The following is a 21,480-nucleotide window of genomic DNA, read 5'->3' on the forward strand; positions in this document are numbered from 1 at the left end:
GCCGCCGAGAGTGGGGGGCGATGGCGAAGCTCCGGGTGGCTTACGAGTACACGGAAGCCGAGGACAAGAGCATCCGGCTCGGCTTGTTTCTCATCATCTCCGGCGTCGTGTCGCTGTTCATCTTCGGCTTCTGCTGGCTGAGTCCCGCGCTGCAGGATCTGCAAGCCACGGAGGCCAATTGCACGGTGCTGTCGGTGCAGCAGATCGGCGAGGTGTTCGAGTGCACCTTCACCTGTGGCGCCGACTGCAGGGGCACCTCACAGTACCCCTGCGTCCAGGTCTACGTGAACAACTCTGAGTCCAACTCTAGGGCGCTGCTGCACAGCGACGAGCACCAGCTCCTGACCAACCCCAAGGTAAGAACGCCCCGTGCACCCAGGGGCTTCCCGCGAGGGAGGTTTGGAGGCAGCGTCGGTGTTAGACTCCGCGCGGGGAGGGTTCGGCGTGTGCTCGCATTGCTGGGAGGAGACCAGGTGGCGCAGGCTGTACTCAAACCAGGAATGAGTACATCAGGGAGCCCGAGGGCACCGGTCTTTCAGGTGAGCTTACGCGCAGCGACCAGTGGTGCCCAGAGGCTTACTTTAAAACCTGTCTTGCCTGGTCTCAGATTTTGAGGCCTCGACCCAGTCCGGGTCCTGCGCCTACCGGACTGGGTTTGGAGAAGTGCAAGGAGCCAAGAAAGTTAACTTTTCCTCCATTTAAAGCCAGTGGTTAGCGAGGATCCACCTACTCCAGCTCACAGTCAAGGTACGAGCTTCAGTTGGTCTCGTCTAGAACTCAGATGGAATGACCTTCCTTGAAAGGTCGAGGGGACCCTCGAAAGTTGTGAGAGAGTTCCTTACCTTTTCGCTCTACACAGACATTTTCAACTTGGTGTTCAAAGATAAGCTTTTGTGGCTTGACAAAACTACCTGGAATCAAATGTGGAATATTGCGGGTCCATTTTGGGAAGTACAGAGGGCTCCTAGTTTTCATGAAATAGATTCTCAAAAGAGTCTACAGGGAGCCTAGTTACCCTTTGTGTTTAGGGACAGTCAGGAGTCGTCTGGAGAACAGTAAAACTTGCTGAAAATAGAAAACCTTCAGTGAAATGTACCTAATATGACTTCTCTGACAACTTCTTTTGGTCTCGAAAGCAAGCAAGAAGAAAAAGAAGAAAAAAAAAAAGATAAAACCTGATTAGGACTCCCGGGATGGAGAACAGAGAGAGGAAGTCTCAGAAAACTGTTCCCAATGGAGAAAAATAACTTATAAAAAGCAGTGTCCTTAGCCTGTGAACTAATTGAGCTTTGTAGTGTACCTGGTTCTGGTTCCCTTTTTACTTCCCTTGATCTTTTCTACTCTCCTTGTTGCTTAACTATCAAAGTAAAGGTATGTATCTTTTTAAAAGTTACTGACTTTTTTTTTGAGGGATCAAGCAGAAAAACAGTCCAAAAGGGAATGAATCTTGTGTTCATAGGAACACTTTATTAACTGTAACAAGATATATTTGTATTAATCCAAAAGAAAAAAATTCTACATTAATATTGTAATAGTATTTAAAACAAGCTTACCATCACTCTGCAATAAAACTTGTGATCTTACCTCCTGAACAGTAAATTCTTGAATTTGAGACATTTTTTAAAATGTCTCAAATTTTTTTAAAAAAATTTCTTTTTAAAAATATGAATGACTTCTCCCTCCCCCCCCCAAAAAATGCTCCTGTCGACAAATGAATATTGATTTATCTTAAAAAGTATCAATAATATAAGCAGTAAATATAGGACTAAGAATATAGAATTTGGAGTATGATGTTGAAGATATTGAAGAAGTGATAACGTCTCAAAGACATACGTAACTTGATCCTCTTAATGCTCAGGAATTTAAAAAGAAATCTCAGGGTTTTAGAAACATCATTTCTTTTTTAGAATTAAATCAATAATGTCAAAGGTAAGTGCCAACCAGTAGTAATGATTTAGAAATTTTATGGCAGTTCATCATTTAGAAGTTGTTATAGTTGGTGAAACATTGCTAATTATTTTAAGATAGTGGTTCAAGCACTAATAAATGTAATATCTGTATATACATATATATGCACACACACATTAATAAATGGCTAATATCTAATCAAGACATGGACACATTATAATTTATTACAAAAAGACTGCTTCACAATTTCAGGCAGTTTGAAGATCTGGCAGAAAAAATAAAATGAAATCATTGGGACATTGATTTTTAAATTACCTAGAAGCAATCACAATGCTTTATGTAATACTAAGATTTCTCCTGTCTTTCCTTTCTCTCTCCCCTGAAAATAATCATTTTTTTTTTCCAGTGCCAGTTCAGATCTTGGCAACAGTTGTTTTGAAAAATTACCTGAACAAAATACATTTTATGAAGTATTCAGGAGCTGACAGAACTGGAGAAGGATATATTTATGTTACAGAAGTCAGGGACAACATCCTATTCATTTTAGTCAAGGTTTTCTCAGCCAAACCAATTTATATCTCTTTATCCAGATTATAAATATGTTGTAGCATTTATAGACTGTAAGTTTGTTCTTTAGCATCACCTTTCTATTTTCACCAATAAATGCTCAATTTGGAAATTCTTGTGAGCAGTGTGATGGAAAAATTCAATGTAATGAAAATATTATGCCAGAGTCACGTACATAAGCAGAGTGTTTCCACAGTGTTCCTGCAGTTAGACAATACCCATTGTCCATTCCTGTTGGATCTTGGCTGCCTAGATCTTTTCTTTGCCTTACTTTACCTCTTTATTGAAGGCCCACGTTTCCCCTCTGTTTCTTTGTAGAATGTCTAGATTCCCAACAGTGTCTTGAATCCCAACCACCTCCAAGCTTTTCTTCATGACCCACAACACAAGAAACCGCTTAGGAAATCACTTCTTAGAAAAATAGAATAAGGACTTTTTTCCTCTCCCTTGAGTTTCCTGCATTAATTACAGTAAGAGGCAGGGGAGGGAAAGAATACATTGCAAATACAGAATTTCTTAAGCCATGAACTGCTAGAGAAGATACTGTGAGTAAATTTGATCTTTGACTAACAATTTCTTTAAAATACCTTGAGTTCCTACTGAATGTATTTATATTTTGAATCATATCGTTTTTGTCTAAAGCAGTCACTATATCCAGTCTTGTAATAGAGTATTCAAGGCAACAAATTGTCCACAGGGAGATTATCTCTATGGATTAACCATAGCAAAATCTAAATTTGGGGTCAGCTTCCTCTTGTTACTATTCCAGTCACTGCACTATCTCTTTGTGACTCACAATTGTATATGCTTGGAGCTTTGGTTCCCACCTATGGCTGTACATTAGAATCACCAGGGGAACTTTAAAAAGAAGTTCTTAGGCTGGGTCCAACCCTCCAAGATTCTGATTTGGTCTTGGGGGGGACCTGGGCATTGATGTTTTTTAAAAGTTCTGCGATGATTCTAATGTGAAGACAAGATTCAAAACCACTGTCTTAGAAAATGTTCTCATCTGCTATGCAAGAAAAACAACCTGAGAACCTAAAAGGAGTCATTGTGATGAATATTTGTGTTTTCAGGTTAAAAGGTACTATGGGTGCTACTGAATTTTATTTATTTATTTATTTTTTTTTTTTTTTATTTTTTTTATTTTTTTTTTTTTTTGAGATGGAGTCTCACTGTCTGCCACCCAGGCTCGAGTGCAGTGGCGCGATCTCAGCTCACTGCAAGCTCTGCCTCCTGGATTCACACCATTCTCCTGCCTCAACCTCCCAAGTAGCTGGGACTACAGGCGCCTGCCAGCACACCCGGCTAATTTTTTCTATTTTTAGTGAAATGAGTTTTCACCACGTTAGCCAGTATCGTCTTGATCTCCTGACCTCATGATCCACCCGCCTCGGCCTCCCAAAGTGCTGGGATTACAGGCTTGAGCCACCATGCCCGGCCAGTGCTCCTGAATTTAGGGAGTTGGTATAAAAAGAGGGACTCCAGGAAATTCTGAAGGATAGGAAGAGTATTATTTAAAATTATTATGTAAATAATAGTTTAAAACCAATTTGCTTAAATGAAATGAACTTGATTCCAGACACTTGCATTTGCGTAATTATATACATGGCAAAAAAAAAAAAAAAAAAGATCAATTTTTAAAACTGCACTCTAGTATGTGAGACAAGAGAGTGGGTGATTAGAGAGAATATGGTTATTTCATTTATTTATTTATTTTTGAGTCTCGCTCTGTTGTCCAGGCTGGAGTGCAGTGGCACGATCTCAGCTCACTGCAACTTCCGCCTCCTGGGTTCAAGCGATTCCCCTGTGTCAGCCACCCAAGTAGCTGGGATTATGGGCATGTGCTACCATGCCCAGCTAATTTTTGTATGTTTGGTAGAGACAGGGTTTCACCATGTTGGCCAGGCCAGTCTCCAACTCCTGGCCTCAAGTGATCCCCCCTGCCTCTGCCTCCCAGAGTGCTGGGATTACAGGCGTGAGCCACTGTGCCTAGTCTATATGTTTATTTTTATTTTGAGGTTTTTTTTTTTCCCCTTCTTCTAGTAATAAAAACCTAGAAACAAAGGATAAAAGGCTCCTTCTAAGAAACCAGTGCTCCAAAAGTGAGAGAAATGCATTAAGGAGAAGAAAAACTTAGATGGGACTGAACAAGACTTCAGGCTTTATGTCTGCTGAAGCTGGATGTACCTAACTACAGAGCATCGTGGCTCGCAGTCACTTAGGCCCTCTCCACATCCACTCATGTACCCTGTCCCAATGCACAGTAGGTAGGCAGTGTGGCCTGCCTGGAGTTGTTTCTGAACCCCTTCCTGGAACATTCAGTTTGATACATTTTGCACTCTAGAGATGTCCATCATATAAGAACTGCATGATAAAGGACTAAGCAGAATTGTGATGACTTCTTTGTAACCTTTATTTATCTTGAAAAAGTAGCTTTTCTTGGTTGTTTTTCCTTTGGAGATTTTGTTATATAATATTTGGTATATACATAAAATTCAATCAGAAAATCCTTTTTCAGCATCTATTATAATGATCAAAGAACCGGGCAAGAAACAAGAGGGCATACAAAGATGAATTTGTTCATTTAACAAATATTCATTAAGCGCCTATCCTGTGCTATGTGTGCATCCAGGTGCTGAGACTAGAATATAGATGAAAACAAAGTTCCTGCACTCGTGGAACTTATATTTTGCTTGGAAGTAACAGATGAGAAATAAATGTATAATGCCATGTCATGTAATGATAGGTAGATAAAGAAAATTTGGGCAGGATAAGAGTATAGACAGTGACAAAAGTGAAGGGCTCTTCTTTTGGACAGGGTGGTCAGGGAAGGCCATTCTGATGAAGTGACCCAAAGAACATGAGGGGATGAGCAGAGACAGAAGGGACATAAGTAATGAATCATGTGGCTATCTGAAGACAAGAGTGTCCACCAGCTGAGGAAATAGTAAATGCAGAGGCCCTGTGACAAGTGTCTGTGTGAGGAACTGTGAGGGCAAAAGTGAGGTTGGACCACAGTGAGCAAGGTGGACAGTGGGAAATGAGGTTAGGGTCCTAAAGAACATGATAGGGACTTTGGATTTTATTCCAAGCATGATGGGAAGCTATGTGACATTGGGCAGGGCTGAAATATCATCAGACTTAGATTTTTTAAAAATGCAAATGATCCCTCTTGCTGCTGAGTTGAAACTAGAATTGATGTGTATGCTTACATGCACATGCACACATCCTGACTTGTGCAGTGAGAGGTGCAGAGGCAAGACTGGAAACAGGAAGTCCTGTAGGACAGGCAAAAGATGGTGGTGGCTTAGATCAGTGGGTAGCACTGGTAAAATTTACTAATGAAATGGAATGAGGGAAAGAGGAGTTGAGAATGGCTCCAAAGTTTGTGTCAAGATCTACTGGGTGAATGGAGGTGTTTTTAGTAATGGGGAAGACTAAAGGAATAGTAGGTTTGGAGGAGTGTGGATGAAAATCAAGGTTCAGTTTTGCATATGCCTAACAGACATTAAAAATGAGGATGAATCTATGAGTCTCTGTCCTCAAGGAAATTATTACCTAGCAGAGAAGATAAGAACACAAATAACTGTCAAAGGCAGAATGTCAAGTTCTACAGAGAGGTACAAACGTGATATGAACATCCAGAGGGAAAAAGTTGGGGGGAAAGCTTCATGGAGAAAGAAGCATTTGCTATGAGTTGGAGGATGAACAGAGTTTCATCTTGGTGGTGAGGAAAGGGGAGGCAGAATGAACAGAACATCAAGGAAGATAAAGTGCAAGAAACAAAGCTAGGAGCTGTGTGAGTGTGGGGTGTGCTGGGGGATCTGCAGATGGGCTACTGTGCCTGGAACACAGGGCACATAGAGTGAGGTCTTGGGGGTAAGGCGGGAGAGTAAATTGGAGCCCACAGTGTAGAAGGCCCAGACAGCCAGGATGGGTTTGCTAGATACTGGGAAGCCATGGTAGGAAGAATAATGTCTCCCTTCAACGACATCAATAACATCCTAATACTCAAAAACTGTAAGTGTCTTATGTCACATAGCAAAGAGAAATTAAAGTTAAAGAGGGAGTTAAGGTTGTTAATCAGTTGATGTTAAAATAGGAAGATCATCCTGAGTTATCCAGAAAATCTCAATGGAATCACAAGGTACTTAAAAGTAGAAGACAGAGGCAGGTCAGAGTGATAGAATTTGGGAAAGACCCAATCAGCCATTGCTAGCTTTGAATACAGAAGAGGGCCATGCGCCAAAAAAAGCATGTAGACCCTTTCTCCACGCAAGTGGTAAAAGGCAAGAAAATGAATTTTCCGCTAAGCATTCAGAAGGGAACATAGCCTGGCATCTTGGTTTTAGCCCAGTGAGACACATTCTAGACTCTGACCTCCAGAATTGTAAGGTAATAAATTTGTGCCATTTTAAGCCACTGAGTTTGTGTTACAGCAGCAATAAGAAACTAATACAGAAGTCAAGGATGGTTTTTGAGTAGGTGACTATTATGATGAGATATTTAAAGGCATGGTCAGAATCTCTCTTTAGAAACAATCTAATTTGGGCTGGATGTGGTGGCTGTTACCTATAATCCCAGCTACTTGGGAGGCTGAGGCCTGTACCACATAGTAAGATCCCATCTCTTAAAAAAAAATATAAAGGAAATTGACTGGTCATTGTGGTACACACCTGTAGTCCCAGCTACTCTGGAGGCTGAGGAGGGAGGATTGCTTGAGCCTAGGAGTACAAGACTGCAGTAAGCTAAATTTATTTTAGGTATGTGCTTTAGGACTTTAGCTTGGGTGACAGAGCAAGACTTCATTTCTAAAATAAAAGCAATGTAATCTTCAGGATGCTAGGATCTATCTGTCTGAGATTACTTACCATAATCTATCTATAACCCCCATTTGTGGATGTCATTTATGAAGATCTCAGTTATATTTTAAGGTCCCCAAAACTTATGCATAAAAAAGAATCAGAAACTTTAAATCAAAAGAGATTTGTGACATAACAATACGTATTAGTTACAATTTGCTTACAAAATACATTTATTTGATCACAAACTTGCCCGATTATACAGCTTTTTGTGAGTTGACATATTTTGTTTATTTAAAATGTTTTGGGCACTTATTTATGAATGAAGATGTCAAGTTTTATTTCCTTTGGGTTTAAATTTTTTTTGAGTCCTTAGCAGAATTTCATATTCAGTTTAGTTCCTAGATCAGCAGTACATTTATATTACAATTACCATAATTACTCACAGTAAAATACTGAACAGAATAGTTTTTAACATTGCATATGTTTCCAACCATTCTTCATGCTGTGCATTAGGTATTCTCTACAACACATAATTAATGCGTGAAAATTTGTACTGGCCGGGCGCGGTGGCTCAAGCCTGTAATCCCAGCACTTTGGGAGGCCGAGACGGGTGGATCATGAGGTCAGGAGATCGAGACCATCCTGGCTAACACGGTGAAACCCCGTCTCTACTAAAAAATACAAAAAAAAAACTAGCCGGGCGTGGTGGCAGGCGCCTGTAGTCCCAGCTACTCGGGAGGCTGAGGCAGGAGAATGGTGTGAACCCAGGAGGCGGAGCTTGCAGTGAGCTGAGATCCGGCCACTGCACTCCAGCCTGGGCAACAGAGCGAGACTCTGTCTCAAAAAAAAAAAAAAAAAGAAAAGAAAGAAAATTTGTACTTATGAGTTGTAATATCCTTTTCTATTCTTTTAAAATAACCAATATAATAATTGCAAATCATTGTGTTTATTAAGTTATTTAATTCTGTGGCCATTTTTGTAAATAAACTAAGATACATTTATTTTAAGTATGTGCTTTCTTGAGTAGTGTAATCCAACAGATTAGGATACTAGATGGTCTCTTTATACTGAAGCACATGTGAAAAAATATCTAGACTTGCTTCATCTTCATGTAATTGATGTAGTTGATCAAATGGACTTTGAAACCTCATCTAATGTCTGGTTTACTAGTTTTAATCTAACTGTATTGCAGTAGCGTATATTGATACTATATTTCACTGGAGAAAACTAAATCCTAGAAAGTAGAAATTTAATCCATCTTGTTTTTTGTAATAAATATATTTGTGATTGTCTTTATCCAAACAGTTTTATTTTAAAGTAGACCTAAAGAAGGGAAAACCAGACAATAATGCTCTTTAATAGAGTTCTGAATTTGTAATTCTTATTTTAATTACCTTTTGTTTTCTCTGTTTCAAGGATAAAAATGGCTACAAAATTCGTCACTATTTCTCCCAAACCCACTTCTATTCTGGAGTTTTTTGTTTCTGTTAATTGTATCATCATTCTGTTGTATTAATATTTTTTATAAATTTCACTGCCACTGTCTTGTTCAATGCTATCCTTTGCTTTGATTACCATATCTGTTCATTGAGTTTATGGCTAGTCTATTTCTTCCTCCAAACCAGTAGTTTTCAAAATGTGGTCAGTGAACTGGCAGCATCAGAATTATATGTGAACTTGTTAGAGATGCACATTCTGGCTGAGCGTGGTGGCTCACACCTGTAATACCAATACTCTGGGAGGCTGAGGCAGGAGGATTGCTTGAGGCCAGGAGTTCAAGACCAGCCTGGGCAACATAGCCAAGACCACATCTCTACAAAAATTTTTTTTTAAAAATTAGCCAGACATGATGACACACACCTGTAGTCCTAGCTACTCAGGAGGGTAAGGCTCCTTGCTTGAGCCCAGGAGGTTAAGGCTGCAGTAAGTTATGATCATACCACTGTAATCCAGCCTAGGGAACAGAGCAAGACTCCCATCTCTAAAAAGAAAGAAAATGCACATTCTCAGGTCCCATCCTCAACCCAATGAATCAAAAGCTCCACCTGAGTTTCAGATTTAGTAGTTCTGTATTGGGGTTCAACAATGTACATATTAGCTCTCACTCCTTATTCCTCCAACTTGGTCATGGTATGTAATTCTTTTTAGAGATTCCTGGATTTTGTTTGCTGATATTTTATTGAGGAGTTTTGCGTTTATATTTATACAGGATATTTGTCCGTCCTTTTCTTGTGATGTCTTTATCTGATTTTGGTATCATAGTAATAGAATGAGTTGGGAAGTGTTCCTCTTCTGTTTTGTTGGAAGAGTTTGTGATTATACACCATGATCAAGTGGGATTTATTCCAGGAATGCAAGTTTGGTTCAACTGCTAAAACCAATCAGTGTAATAGATTACTAGCATAAAGGACAAGAAAAGCATAATTATCTCAGTATATGGAGAAAAAAACATTGACAAAATTCAACAATCCTTTCATGATAAAAAAAAAAAAAAAAAATTAGGAATAGGAAGAGACTTCCTCAACCTGAAAAAGGACACCTATGAAAAACCCACAGCTAATATACTTAATGATAAAATATTGAAAGCTTTACCCCGAAGATCAAGAAGAAGACAAGGATGTCCACACTTACCACTCTTGTTCAACATTGTAGTGGCAGTTCTAGCCAGGGGCAGTTAAGCAAGAAAAAGAAATAAAAGGCAACCAGATTGAAAAGGAAAAAATAAAATTATTTTCAGAAATCACATGATCTTATATATAGTAACTCCTAAAGAACCTCCCCTAAAATTTATTAGAGCTAATAAATGAATTCAGCAAAGTTGCAGGATACAGTATCAATATACAAAAAATAATTATATTTTTATACACTAGGAATGAACAATCCAAAAATGAAATTAAGAACACAATTCTGGCTAGGCATGATGACTCACACCTGTAATCCCAGCACTTGAGAGGCCAAAGCAGGAGGACTGCTTAGCCCAGGAGTTCAAGACCAACCTAGGCAACATGGTGAAACCCCATCTTTACAAAAATTTTAAAAACAAACAAAAAAATAGCCAGATGTCATGGCTCGTGCCTGTAGTCCCAGCAACTTGAGAGGCTGAAGTTGGAGGATGAACTTGGGAGATGAAGGCTGCAGTGAGTTGTGATCATGCCACTGCACTCCAGCCTGGGCAACAGAGTGAGACCTTGTCTGAAAAAAAAGAAAAAAAAAAGAATGTAATTCCATTTATAATAACATAAAAATAAAATGCCTTGGAATAAATTTTATAAATTTAACAAAAGTACAAGACTTACAACCTGAAGACTACAAAGCACTACTGAGAGAAATTGCAGAAGAGTTAGATAAATGGAAAGACTTCCTTTGTTAATGGATAGGAAGACCTAATATTGTTAAGATGGCAGTATTCCTCAGGTTGACCTACAGATTCATTACAGTCTCTAGCAAAACCCCAGCTGGATTGGTTCTTTTTTCTTTTGGCATGAATTGACAAGCTGATTCTAAAATTCACATGGAAATGCAAGAGAACCATAATAAACAAAAACATCTTGAAAAAAAGAACAAAATAGAAAGATTCATATTTCCTGAGATACATTGGAGATATTTTAGATTTGGTACCACTTCAACAGAGCCAATATTGCAGTAAAGGAGTCACACCAATTTTTTAGTTTCCTAGTACATATAAAAATTACATTTATAGGCTGGGTGTGGTGGCTCACGCCTGTAATCCCAGCACTTTGGGAGGCCGAGGCAGGCGGATCATGAGGTCAGGAGATTGAGACCATCCTGGCTAACATGGTGAAACCCCATCTCTACTAAAAATACAAAAAATTAGCTGGGCATGGTGGCGGGTACCTGTAGTCCCAGCTACTCGGGAGGCTGAGGCAGGAGAATGGTGAGAACTCGGGAGGCGGAGCTTGTAGTGAGCTGAGATTGCGCCACTGCACTCCAGCTGGGGTGACAGAGCGAGACTCCATCTCAAAAAAAAAAAAAAATTACATGTATATTATAGTAATGTGCAGTACCATTATGTCTTAAAAAATACTTTACTGAAACATGCTAATGATGATCTGAGCCTCTAGAAAGTCATAATCATTTTGCTGGTGGAGGGTCATGCCTTGATGTTGATGGCTGCTGACTAATCAGGGTGGTGGTTGCTGAAGGTTGAGGTGGCTGTGGAAATTACTTAAATTAAGACAGTGAAGTTTCCTGCATCAATTGACTGTTCCACAAAATGTTTCTCTGTTGCATGTGATGCTATTTAATAGCATTTTACTTAAAGTAGAACTCCTTTCAAAATTGGAGTCAATCCTCTCAAATCCCTCCACTGCTTTATCAACTCAGTTTAGGTAATATCTAGGTTAGTTGTTGTCATTTGTCATTTCAACAATGTTCACAGCATCTTCACCAGAAGTGGAGTCCGTCTCAAGAAACCACTTTCTTTGCTCATCCAAATGAGAATTTGCAAATCCTCACCTGTTCAGATTTTATCATGAGATTGCAGCAATTCAAGCTATACTTCTAATTCTAGTAGAATCTCTTCAAGCTCTACCTATTATCATTATTATTTTTTTTTTGAGATGGAGTCTCGCCCTGTTGCCCAGACTGGAGTGCAGTGGTATAATCTCAGCTCACTACAGCCTCCACCTCCCGAGTTCAAGTGATTCTCCTGTGTCAGCCTCCCAAGTAGCTGAGATTACAGGCATGTGCCGCCACACCCAGCTAATTTTTTTTTTTTTTTTTGTATTGTTAGTAGAGACGGGGTTTCATCATGTTGGTCAGGCTGGTCTCAAACTCCTGACCTCAAATGATCTGCCCGCCTTGGCCTCCCAAAGTGCTAGGATTACAAGCATGAGCCACCGCGCCTGGCCTTCAAGCTCTACTTCTAATTCTAGTTCTTTCCTGTTTCTACCACATCTGTAGTTACTTTCTCCAATGATGTCTTGAACACCAAAAGTCATCCATGAGGGTTGGAATCAACTTCTTCCCAACTCTTATAACGTTGATATTTTAACCTCCTTTCATGATTTACTAATGTTCATAATGGCATCAAATTGTTGAATCCTTTCCAGAAAGTTTTTCCTTTACTTTCCCCAGATCCATCAGAGGAATTAGTATAGCTACAGCTTTATGAAGTGTATTTTTTATTTTTTATTTTTTATTTTGTTTGTTTTTTTGAGATGGAGTCTCTCTCTGCCACCCAGGCTTGAGTGCAATGGTGCAATCTTGGTTCACTGCACCCTCCGCCTCCTGGGTTCAAGTGATTCTCCTGCCTCAGCCTCCTGAGTAACTGGGACTACAGGTGCACGCCACCATGCCCAGCTAATTTTTGTATTTTTAGTAGAGATGAGGCTTCACCATGTTGGCCAGGCTGGTCTTGAACTCCTGACCTCAAGTGATTCACCCATCTCGGCCTCCCAAAGTGCTGGGATTACAAGCGTGATCCACCACACCCAGCCCAAAGTGTATTTTTTAAATAATAAGACATGAAAGTTGAATTTACTTCCTGATCCATGGGCTGCAGAATGGGTGTCATGTTAGCAGGCTTGAAAACAACATTAATCTCCTCATTCATCTCCATCAGAGCTCTTGGGTGATGAGGTACACTATCAATTAGCAGTAATATTTTGAAAGGAATCCTTTTTTCTGAACAGTAGGTCTCAACAATCAATAGGCTTTAAATATTCAGTAAACCATGCTGTAAACTGATGTGCTGTTATCCAGGCTTTCTTGTTCCATTTCCAAAGCACAGGCAGAGTAGACTTAGCATAATTTTTAAGGTCTGTAGGATTTTTGGAATGGTAAATGAGCATTGGCTTCAACTTAAAGTCACCAGCAACGCTAGCCCCTGACAAGAGTCAGCCTGTTCTTTGAAGCTTTGAAGCCTGGACTTTCTAGCTATGCAAGTCCTAGGTCTTCTTCCAATAGAGGGCTGTTTCATCCATGTTGAAAATCTGTTGTTTAGTGTAGCCACCTTTATAAATTATCTTAGCTAGATCTTCTAGATAACTTGCAGCTTCTACTTGAGCACTTGCTGCTTCACTTTGCACTTTTTTTTCTTTTTGAGACGAGGTCTGACTGTCGCCCAGGCTGGGGTGCAGTGGTGTGATCTCTGCTCACTACAACTTCCACCCCAAGCTCAAGCCTCCTCCCACCTCAGCCTCCCAAGTAGCTAGGACCACAGGTGCACTCTACCACACCCGGCTAATGTTTGTATTTTTTGTAGAGGTGGGGTTTGGCCATGTTGCCCAGGCTGGTCTTGAATTTGCTCAAGTGATCCGTCCTCCTCTCCCTTCAAAGTGCTGGGATTACAGGCATGAGCCACCATGCCCGACCCATTTTGCACTTTTATGTTATGAAGATGGCTTCTTTTGTTAAACTTCATGAACCAACCTCTGTTAGCTTCATACTTTCCTCCTGTAGCTTCCTCGCTTTTGTCAGCCTTTGTAAAATTAAAGAGAGTTAGAGCATTGCTCTGGATTAGGCTTTGGCTTAAAGAAATGTTGTGGCTGGTTTGATCCTCTATCCAGACCACTAAACCTTTCTCCATATCAGCAATAAGGCTGTTTCACTTTCTTATCATTCGTGTATTCACTAGAGTAGCACTTTGAATTTTTTTGCAGAAACTTTCCCTCTGCATTCACAACTTGACTGTTTGGCAGAAGAGGCCTACCTTTCAGCCTGTCTCAGCTTTTGACGTGCCTTCCTCACTAAGCTTAGTCATTTCTGGTTTTTAATTTAGAGTGAGAGATGATGACTCGTCCTTTCACTCGAACACTTAGAGGCCATTGTAGAGGTATTAATTGGCCTAATTTTAATATTGTTTTGTTTCAGGAATAGAGAGGCCTCAGGAGAGGTAGAGAGACAAAGGAACAGCTGGTTGGTGGAGCACTTAGAAACACTCACACATTCATCGGTTAAGTTTGCCCTCATATGGGCATGGTTTGTGGCATCCCCAAAGCAATTATAATAGTAACATCAAAGATTGCTGATCACAGATCACCATAACAGATATAATAATCATGAAAAAGTTTGAAATACTTGAGAATTACCAAAATGTAGTACAGAGACATGAAGTGAGTGCATCCTGTTGGAAAAAATGGTGCCAGTGGACTTGTTCTCAGGGTTGCTACAAACCTTCCATTTGTAAAAGAATGCAGTATCTGCAAAACGCAATAAAGCAAGTAGTAAAACAAAGTGTATCTATACAGCAAAGGTACAGTACTCAGGACTGTGTGATGCTGAATAAGAATGGACCTACCAACCTATGGAATAGAACTGAGAGTCCAAAAAAAAGAAAAAAACCTATACATTATGGACAGTTGACTTTGACAAGAGTGTCAAGAGCATTCAATAGGGAAAGAACAGTCTTTTCAACCAGTGGTGCTTGAACGACTGAATATCCACATGCCAAGGAATGAAGTTGAACTCTGATTGCACATTAAAATAATGGATCGGAGACCTAAATATAAGTGCTAAAACTTTAATATTTGAATATGATACCAAAAGCACAAGCAACTAAAGGACAAATAGATACATTGGACTTAATTAAAATTAAAACCATTTGTGCTTCAAGAGACACCATCAATAAAATGAAAAGACAATCATGAAAGAAAGAAAATATTTGCAAATAATGTATCTGATAAGGGTCTAGTACCAAAAAAATGATAAAGAATGCTTACAACACAACAAGACAAATAATCCAATTTAAAAGTGGGCAAAGGATGTGAATAGTTTTTTTTTTCCCAAAGAAGGTATACAAATGGCCAATAAGCCCATGAAAAATGACATTTTTAGTTACTAGGGAAGTGAAAATCAAAACCCCAATGAGATACCACTCCAGATCCATTAGAATGGCTGTAAAAAAGGCAATAACAAGTGTTGTCAAAATAAATTGGAATCTTCACACAAGAATGTAAGAATGAAAAAGATACAGCCACTTTGGAAAACAGTTTGACAGTTCCTCAAAAAGCTAAACAGTTACCATATGACCGAGCAACTTCTTCCTAGTTATATATCCAAGAGAAATGAAAACATGTCCATGCAGAAACTTTGTACATGACTCTTCATAGCAGCATTATTCATAATAGCTGAAAGGCGGAAACAAACCAAACATCCATAAACTGATGAATGGCTAAATGAAATATGCTAATTCATACAATGGAAAATTACTTGGCTATAAAAAGAATGAAGTGTTAATACAATATGGATGAACTCTGAAAATGTGGTAAGTATAGGAAGCCAGCCACAAAAAAAATACACGTTATGTGAATCCATTTACATGAAATGTCCAGAATAAGGAAGGAAATCTATAGAGACTGAAAGTAGATTAGTGGTTGCCTAAAGCTAGAAGGCATGGGAAGATTGGGAATGACAGCTAAAGGGTATAAGGGTCTTTTTGGTGTGATGAAAACATTCTAAAATTGATTGTGATGATTGTTGCACACCTCTGTGCAATCTACTAAAAACCATTGTACACTTTGGGTGAATTGGATGGTATGTGAATTATATTTCAATAAATCTCTTGCCCAAAATAATGAATGATTGCTTTGCAAATTTTGGCATTTCAGATAACTTGTAAAGCAATGTATTATTCAGTAAGTGATGTTAAAACTGTCTATTATTTTTTGGAAGTATATTTTAAAAACTAATTTTCTAAATTTAAAAACTTGTTTGGAAAATATTAGGAATCATCAAAATGTTATTTGGAAAATAGTTAAAAATATACATTTAATTAAAATTAAAATTTTAGTTTTGATGGAATAAAATTTTAAAGGTACAGAAATAAACTATGAAAGTACTAAATAAAATTTGGGTAAATATATATTTTATACGTTAATATATCTGTGGGGTGGGCAAAGCTCTTCTAAACATAGTAGCAAGGACGGAAATCATAAAGGAATACACTGATTAATGACATAATAAGGGAAAACTTACACTTTTGAACATTAAAATTGAACAAAAAATGATAAATTTGGACAAATGTTTGCAACATGGTAGGGAAATGATTCAAAAGTCAACATATGAAGTACTTTTAGCAATAAAAGACCATCTCTTCAGTAAAATACTAGGCATGAGCATGTGTAGGCAGTTCAGTGAAGAATTACAAATAACAACATGAAAAATATGTGCTATCTCACTAAAAATCAAAAGAAATACAGTCGTTCATTGTTTAAGGTGATTTTGTGCTGCGAACATCATAGAGTGTAGTTACACAAACCTAGATAGCATAGCCTACTACACACCCAGGCTATATGATATAGCCTGTTGCTCCTAGGCTACAAACCTGTACATATGAGTGAACTGAATACTGTAGGCAGTTGTAACACAGTGCTAAGTGTTTGTGTATCTAAACAGAAAAGGTAGAGTAAAAATACAGTATTATAATCTCATGAGACCACCGTCATATATGCAGGTCGTCATTGACTGAAATGACGTTCATTATTCAGCACAGGACTGTACTAATCAGATCATAACTATGTAAGGTGATGGACATGCTAATTAGATTGTGGCAGTTGTTTCACAATGTACACATATATCAAAACATCACTTTAAATATGTACAATTTTTATTTTCAAGTATGCTTCAATAAAGCTAAGGGGAAAAAATAAATATTAATTAATGCAATGTTGAGATACCTTTTCTGCCTATCAAGTTGGTACATATTAAATAGGTAGAAATATGGGGAAGTGGGCAGTCTCGTGCACTGTTGGTGGCAACATATTGCAGGAGCAATTGTATGTCAACTTGGAGATGCTTATCAAAATCCTGAAAAATACATGTGTTAGGTTCTTAGGGCTGCCATAACAAAGTACTACAAACTGGGTGGCTTAACCCAACAGAGATTTATTTGTCCACAGTTCTGAAGTCTGTAAGTCCAGAATCAAACAGGTCCATGCTCCCCTGAAGGCTCTGGAAAAACAGCCTTCCTTGCCTTTTCCTAGTGATGGTTGTTGCCTGCAATCCTTGGCATTCCTTGGCCTGCAGTCGCATCACTCCAGTTGCCGCCTCTGTCTTTACATGGCCTTCTTCCCTCTCAGTATGTGTCTCAGTATCTCTCTCTTCTTTCTCTTATAAAAACACCAGTACAGCCAGGTGGGGTGGCTCACACCTGTAATCCCAGCACTTTGGAAGGCCAAATTGGGTGGATTACTTGAGGCCAGGAGTTTGAGACCAGCCTGGCCAACATGGTGATGAAACCCTGTCTCTCCTAAAAACATAAAAATTAGCTAGGCTTGATGGTGCGCACCTATAACCCCAGCTGCTCAGGAGGCTGAGGCAGGAGAATCACTTGAACCCAGGGGGCAGAGGTTGCAGTGAGCCAAGATCATGCCACTGCACTCCAGCCTTGAGTGACAAAACAACATCTCAAAACAAACAAACAAAAAACACTAGTCATTGAATTTAGGGCCTACTCTAATCCATTGTGACTTCATCTTAACTAATTCCATCTGCAAGGCCCTATTGTGTTCATGTAAATTTAAAATTTTTATATGAGAAAAGACTATATACAAAGATCAGAGATAAATGAAAAAATGGAAAAGTACACACCATTAATACTTTTTTTGACCGCCTGTAGCTTCTAAATTTCTCCAATAAAGAAGACATATTTTTATGAGAGAAAACTGAGAACTGTTACTTTAAAATAAATGCTCTGTGAAACACAAGAGACTAAATATTACAACGGAGAGGATCGATGTATTGAAGATGAAACTACCTTCTTACAAAACCATGCTGTTTTACTTAAATACCTATCTCTCCCATCCCAACTTAAGTCACCACGATAATGAATGACCGAAAAGGCCTCTCACAGTCCCCGTTGGGGAAACATCTCAGAATTCACTAAGAGTCTAGGACAGAACTGGGCACATAGACATTTGAGAAGCTACCTGGTATAATGGAAAAGGCCAGTCTAAGTGTCGTGGCTAATGCCTGTAGTCCCAACACTTTTCAAGAAGCCAAGATGAAAAGATAATTTGAGAAGAAGAGTTTGAGACCAGCCTAGACAACATAGTGAAACTCTGTCTCTGAAACAATTTTTTTTTAATTAGCCAGGTGTGGTGGTACATACCTGTAGTTCTAGCAAGAAGGTAGGATCGCTTGAGCCCAGGAGTTTAAGGTTACAGTGAGCTATGACTATGCCACTGTACTCCAGCCTGAGCAATACAGTGAGACCCTGTCTTAAAAAAAAAAAAAAAAAGAAGAAGAAGAAAAAGAAGAAAGAAAAGGCCCATATGCCTGAATCCAGACGCTTCTTATTTAAAGGTGAACATCTATAGGTCAGTCACTTAACCTCTTGATCAAGAAACCTTCACAAGCTGAGGACTATAGTTGATATATATAATGTTCTAAGCAAATATTATTGATAAATACTTCTGGAATAAATACATCTTGGTATTTGTATTTGTAATTACTGAGGTGTCAAGCGGGGAGAATTTCACAGATGAGGACAGAGTTTAGGGACTTTGTCACAAACTTTCGAATTGTTAGTTCAACAAATGTTTATTGAGTATCTGCCATGTTACAGGCACGATCCTAACTGCTGTGAATGCAGTCTGATTCACAAAACCCCTGCTGGGTTGGAGTTTTCTTTTTGGCACAGTCTCTGGAGGACATCACACAGTGTTGTGGTGAGGTGCATTTACTCTTAGATTTGAGATAGCATCCACCTCCTCAATCTGCTGAGCTTTCTTTCATCTAGCTTTATCTCCCATGTCCCTGTGATGTACTGAATATTTTCTTCTGGTTAATATCAAACACCTTTCCCTTCAGTGTTTTTAATGAATATTTATTTGATTTTGCATAAGAGTTGGATAGAAAATTAATAGCACAAATTTATAGCCTTGAAATTTTTCAGGGCTTCAAAATTCCCATTGAAAATATGCTGAGCATCTTCAATGAGTGCAGAATTGTCTTTATTTTTGGAAAGATAAATTCAGTAATGAATTCTCAGCAAGTTTAATTGCCAAAGAAATGTTCTTCAAAAATACAAAATTAGAAACAAAAATGAGGAAACAATCACAAATACAGGAAAAGTTAAATGAACTTCAAGTGAATACTTTGATCAATTCTATGCCGATAAATTTGAACTCATAGGATGAGATAATGATTCTCTAGAATAATGTAAGCTTCCTGAATAAAACATTCTATAGAGATCTCTAAAAAATAGACCAATTACCTTAGAGGAAATGGAGAAAACTGTCAACGAACTGCAACCGTAAATGTTTCCAGGTCAACTCTGTGAAAACAGATAACTTCAATCCTACTTTAAACTATGCCAGAGAAACAGAAATAAGAAGAACTTCCAAATGCTTTTCATAATTTTATGAGTACATTGAAACAAAAACCTATAGTAACATATATATACAGATGAAAAATATAGGACAGCTTCTGTTAAGAATATTTACTTAAAATCCAAAATGAAATTATTAATCTCAGTGATGGAGGTATCAGAGGTTTCTAAATTTTATTTTTGCTTATCTCTCTTTTCTAAAAACCTTTTTCAGACAGTCACATACCTCATTTTGTAAGTCTGAAGCAATGTGATAGTGGAGATCTTGTTTCAGAGATTACAATATATGTTTTTGTAGATAATGGGTCTGTCTTCAAAGTGGGTCTAATTGTATAAATTTTCACAGATTGATTTCATAAAAATTAAATTTTTTATGTAGTAAATGTATCACAAATAAAGACAGGAAAGACAAGGAGGGATATTGGGATTGTGAGACAGTTTTTTTGTTTTGTTTTGTTTTTACTATATAAAGACTCTTAAACAACAATGAGAAAATGACCAAGATAGGCAAAGATCATGGATGGTCAGTTTGCAGAAAAGAAACATTCACTTAAAAATGTAATATTTCACCATCAGAAAACTTGAATTGTTGCCTTTTTGTCTGTTTGTTTCTGTTTTGTTTTTGTATTTTTGTTTTGTTTTATTTTGTTTTTTTAAGGAGATGGGGAAAGGTGCTCTCATGAACATCTGGTGGAAGAGCAACTCGTGCAGTTTCTTTGGAATATCATAATTACAATTTTTGAAAATATATGCCAGCTTTTATTCCTGTTCTCACACATGTGTGCATAGATGCTGGTACAAGGAAGTTTGTTGCTGTTTTGTTTGTAATTGCAAAAGGCTAGAAACTTCTATAATGTTTTTCATTAGAAGACCAATTGATAAATTTTGATACAACTATGCAGTGAGCATTCAAAAGAATGAGACCTCTGTCTGCACACATGAGAGCACTAAGATATTTTGGCTAGTGAAAGAACAAAGCAATAAACAGAAGAGTGTGCTCACATTCTTATTAAGATAGAGTATAGAGAACATCTGGAAGAATGCACAATGACTGTTAAGCGTAACTGCCTGGGGTAAGATTCAGTCAGAGGGAGACATTTTGTAACCTTTCCCACTGTTCGCATTTTTACGTTGTGTGTCTATCATGCTTTATTTTTATTCTTTTTTCTTTTTTTGGAGGGGAGCAAAGTTTATTGCTTTCTTAAGCTTTTTGTCATATATTTCCAAATTATACTAAATAAGTAATAAAAATGTATAATTCCAACAGCTGTGTGTGAAAGAACCTATTTTTGCAGATACTTGTCTGTACAGGATATTGACTATGATTTTCATTTTTAGCAGTTTAATTTTGCCAGCACCTTTGGTATCTAGTTTGAACATTTCATCACATGTTTGTGGGCCACTTTATTTCTTCATCTGTGACTCACTGGTTCGTCTTTTTTTTTTTTTTTTTTTTGGTGAGACGGAGTTTTGCTCTTGTTGCCCAGGCTAGAGTGCGGTGGTGCAGTCTTGGCTCACTGCAACCTCCTTCTCCCAGATTCAAGCAATTCTCCTGCCTCAGCCTCCCAAGTAGCTGGGATTACAGGCGTACACCACCATGCCCAGCTAATTTTGTATTTTTAATACAGATGGGGTTTCACCATGTTAGTCAGGCTGGTCTCTAACTCCTGATCTCAAGTGAGTGTGCTTGGAGTTTTTTGTTTTTTTTTTTTAATTGTTTTAGTTTTTGTGGATATATAGTAGGTATATATATTTATGAGGTACATGAGATGAGTTTTGATGCAGGCATGCAATGTGACATAAGCACATCATGGAGAATGGGGGATCTATCCCCTCAAGCATTTATCCTTTGAGTTACAAACAATCCAGTTATACTCTTTAAGTTATTTTAAAATGTACAATTAA

General features: G+C 38.3%; 1 protein-coding gene across 1 annotated transcript in view; it reads left to right on the plus strand.

Moving 5' to 3' along the window:
• The first annotated feature begins 6 nt into the window (after positions 1–6).
• KCNMB4 (potassium channel subfamily M regulatory beta subunit 4) overlaps positions 7–21,480 on the plus strand; it is a 69,401-nt gene continuing 47,927 nt past the window's right edge. Inside the window, exon 1 of the mRNA XM_011929323.1 lies at positions 7–356. Within this exon, the coding sequence (XP_011784713.1) occupies positions 21–356 (336 nt within the window). The 5' untranslated portion in view covers positions 7–20. The remainder of the gene's footprint in view (positions 357–21,480) is intronic.

Source organism: Colobus angolensis, unplaced genomic scaffold, assembly GCF_000951035.1.
Source record: "Colobus angolensis palliatus isolate OR3802 unplaced genomic scaffold, Cang.pa_1.0 Scaffold80, whole genome shotgun sequence".
NCBI classification, from domain to species: Eukaryota; Metazoa; Chordata; class Mammalia; order Primates; family Cercopithecidae; genus Colobus; species Colobus angolensis.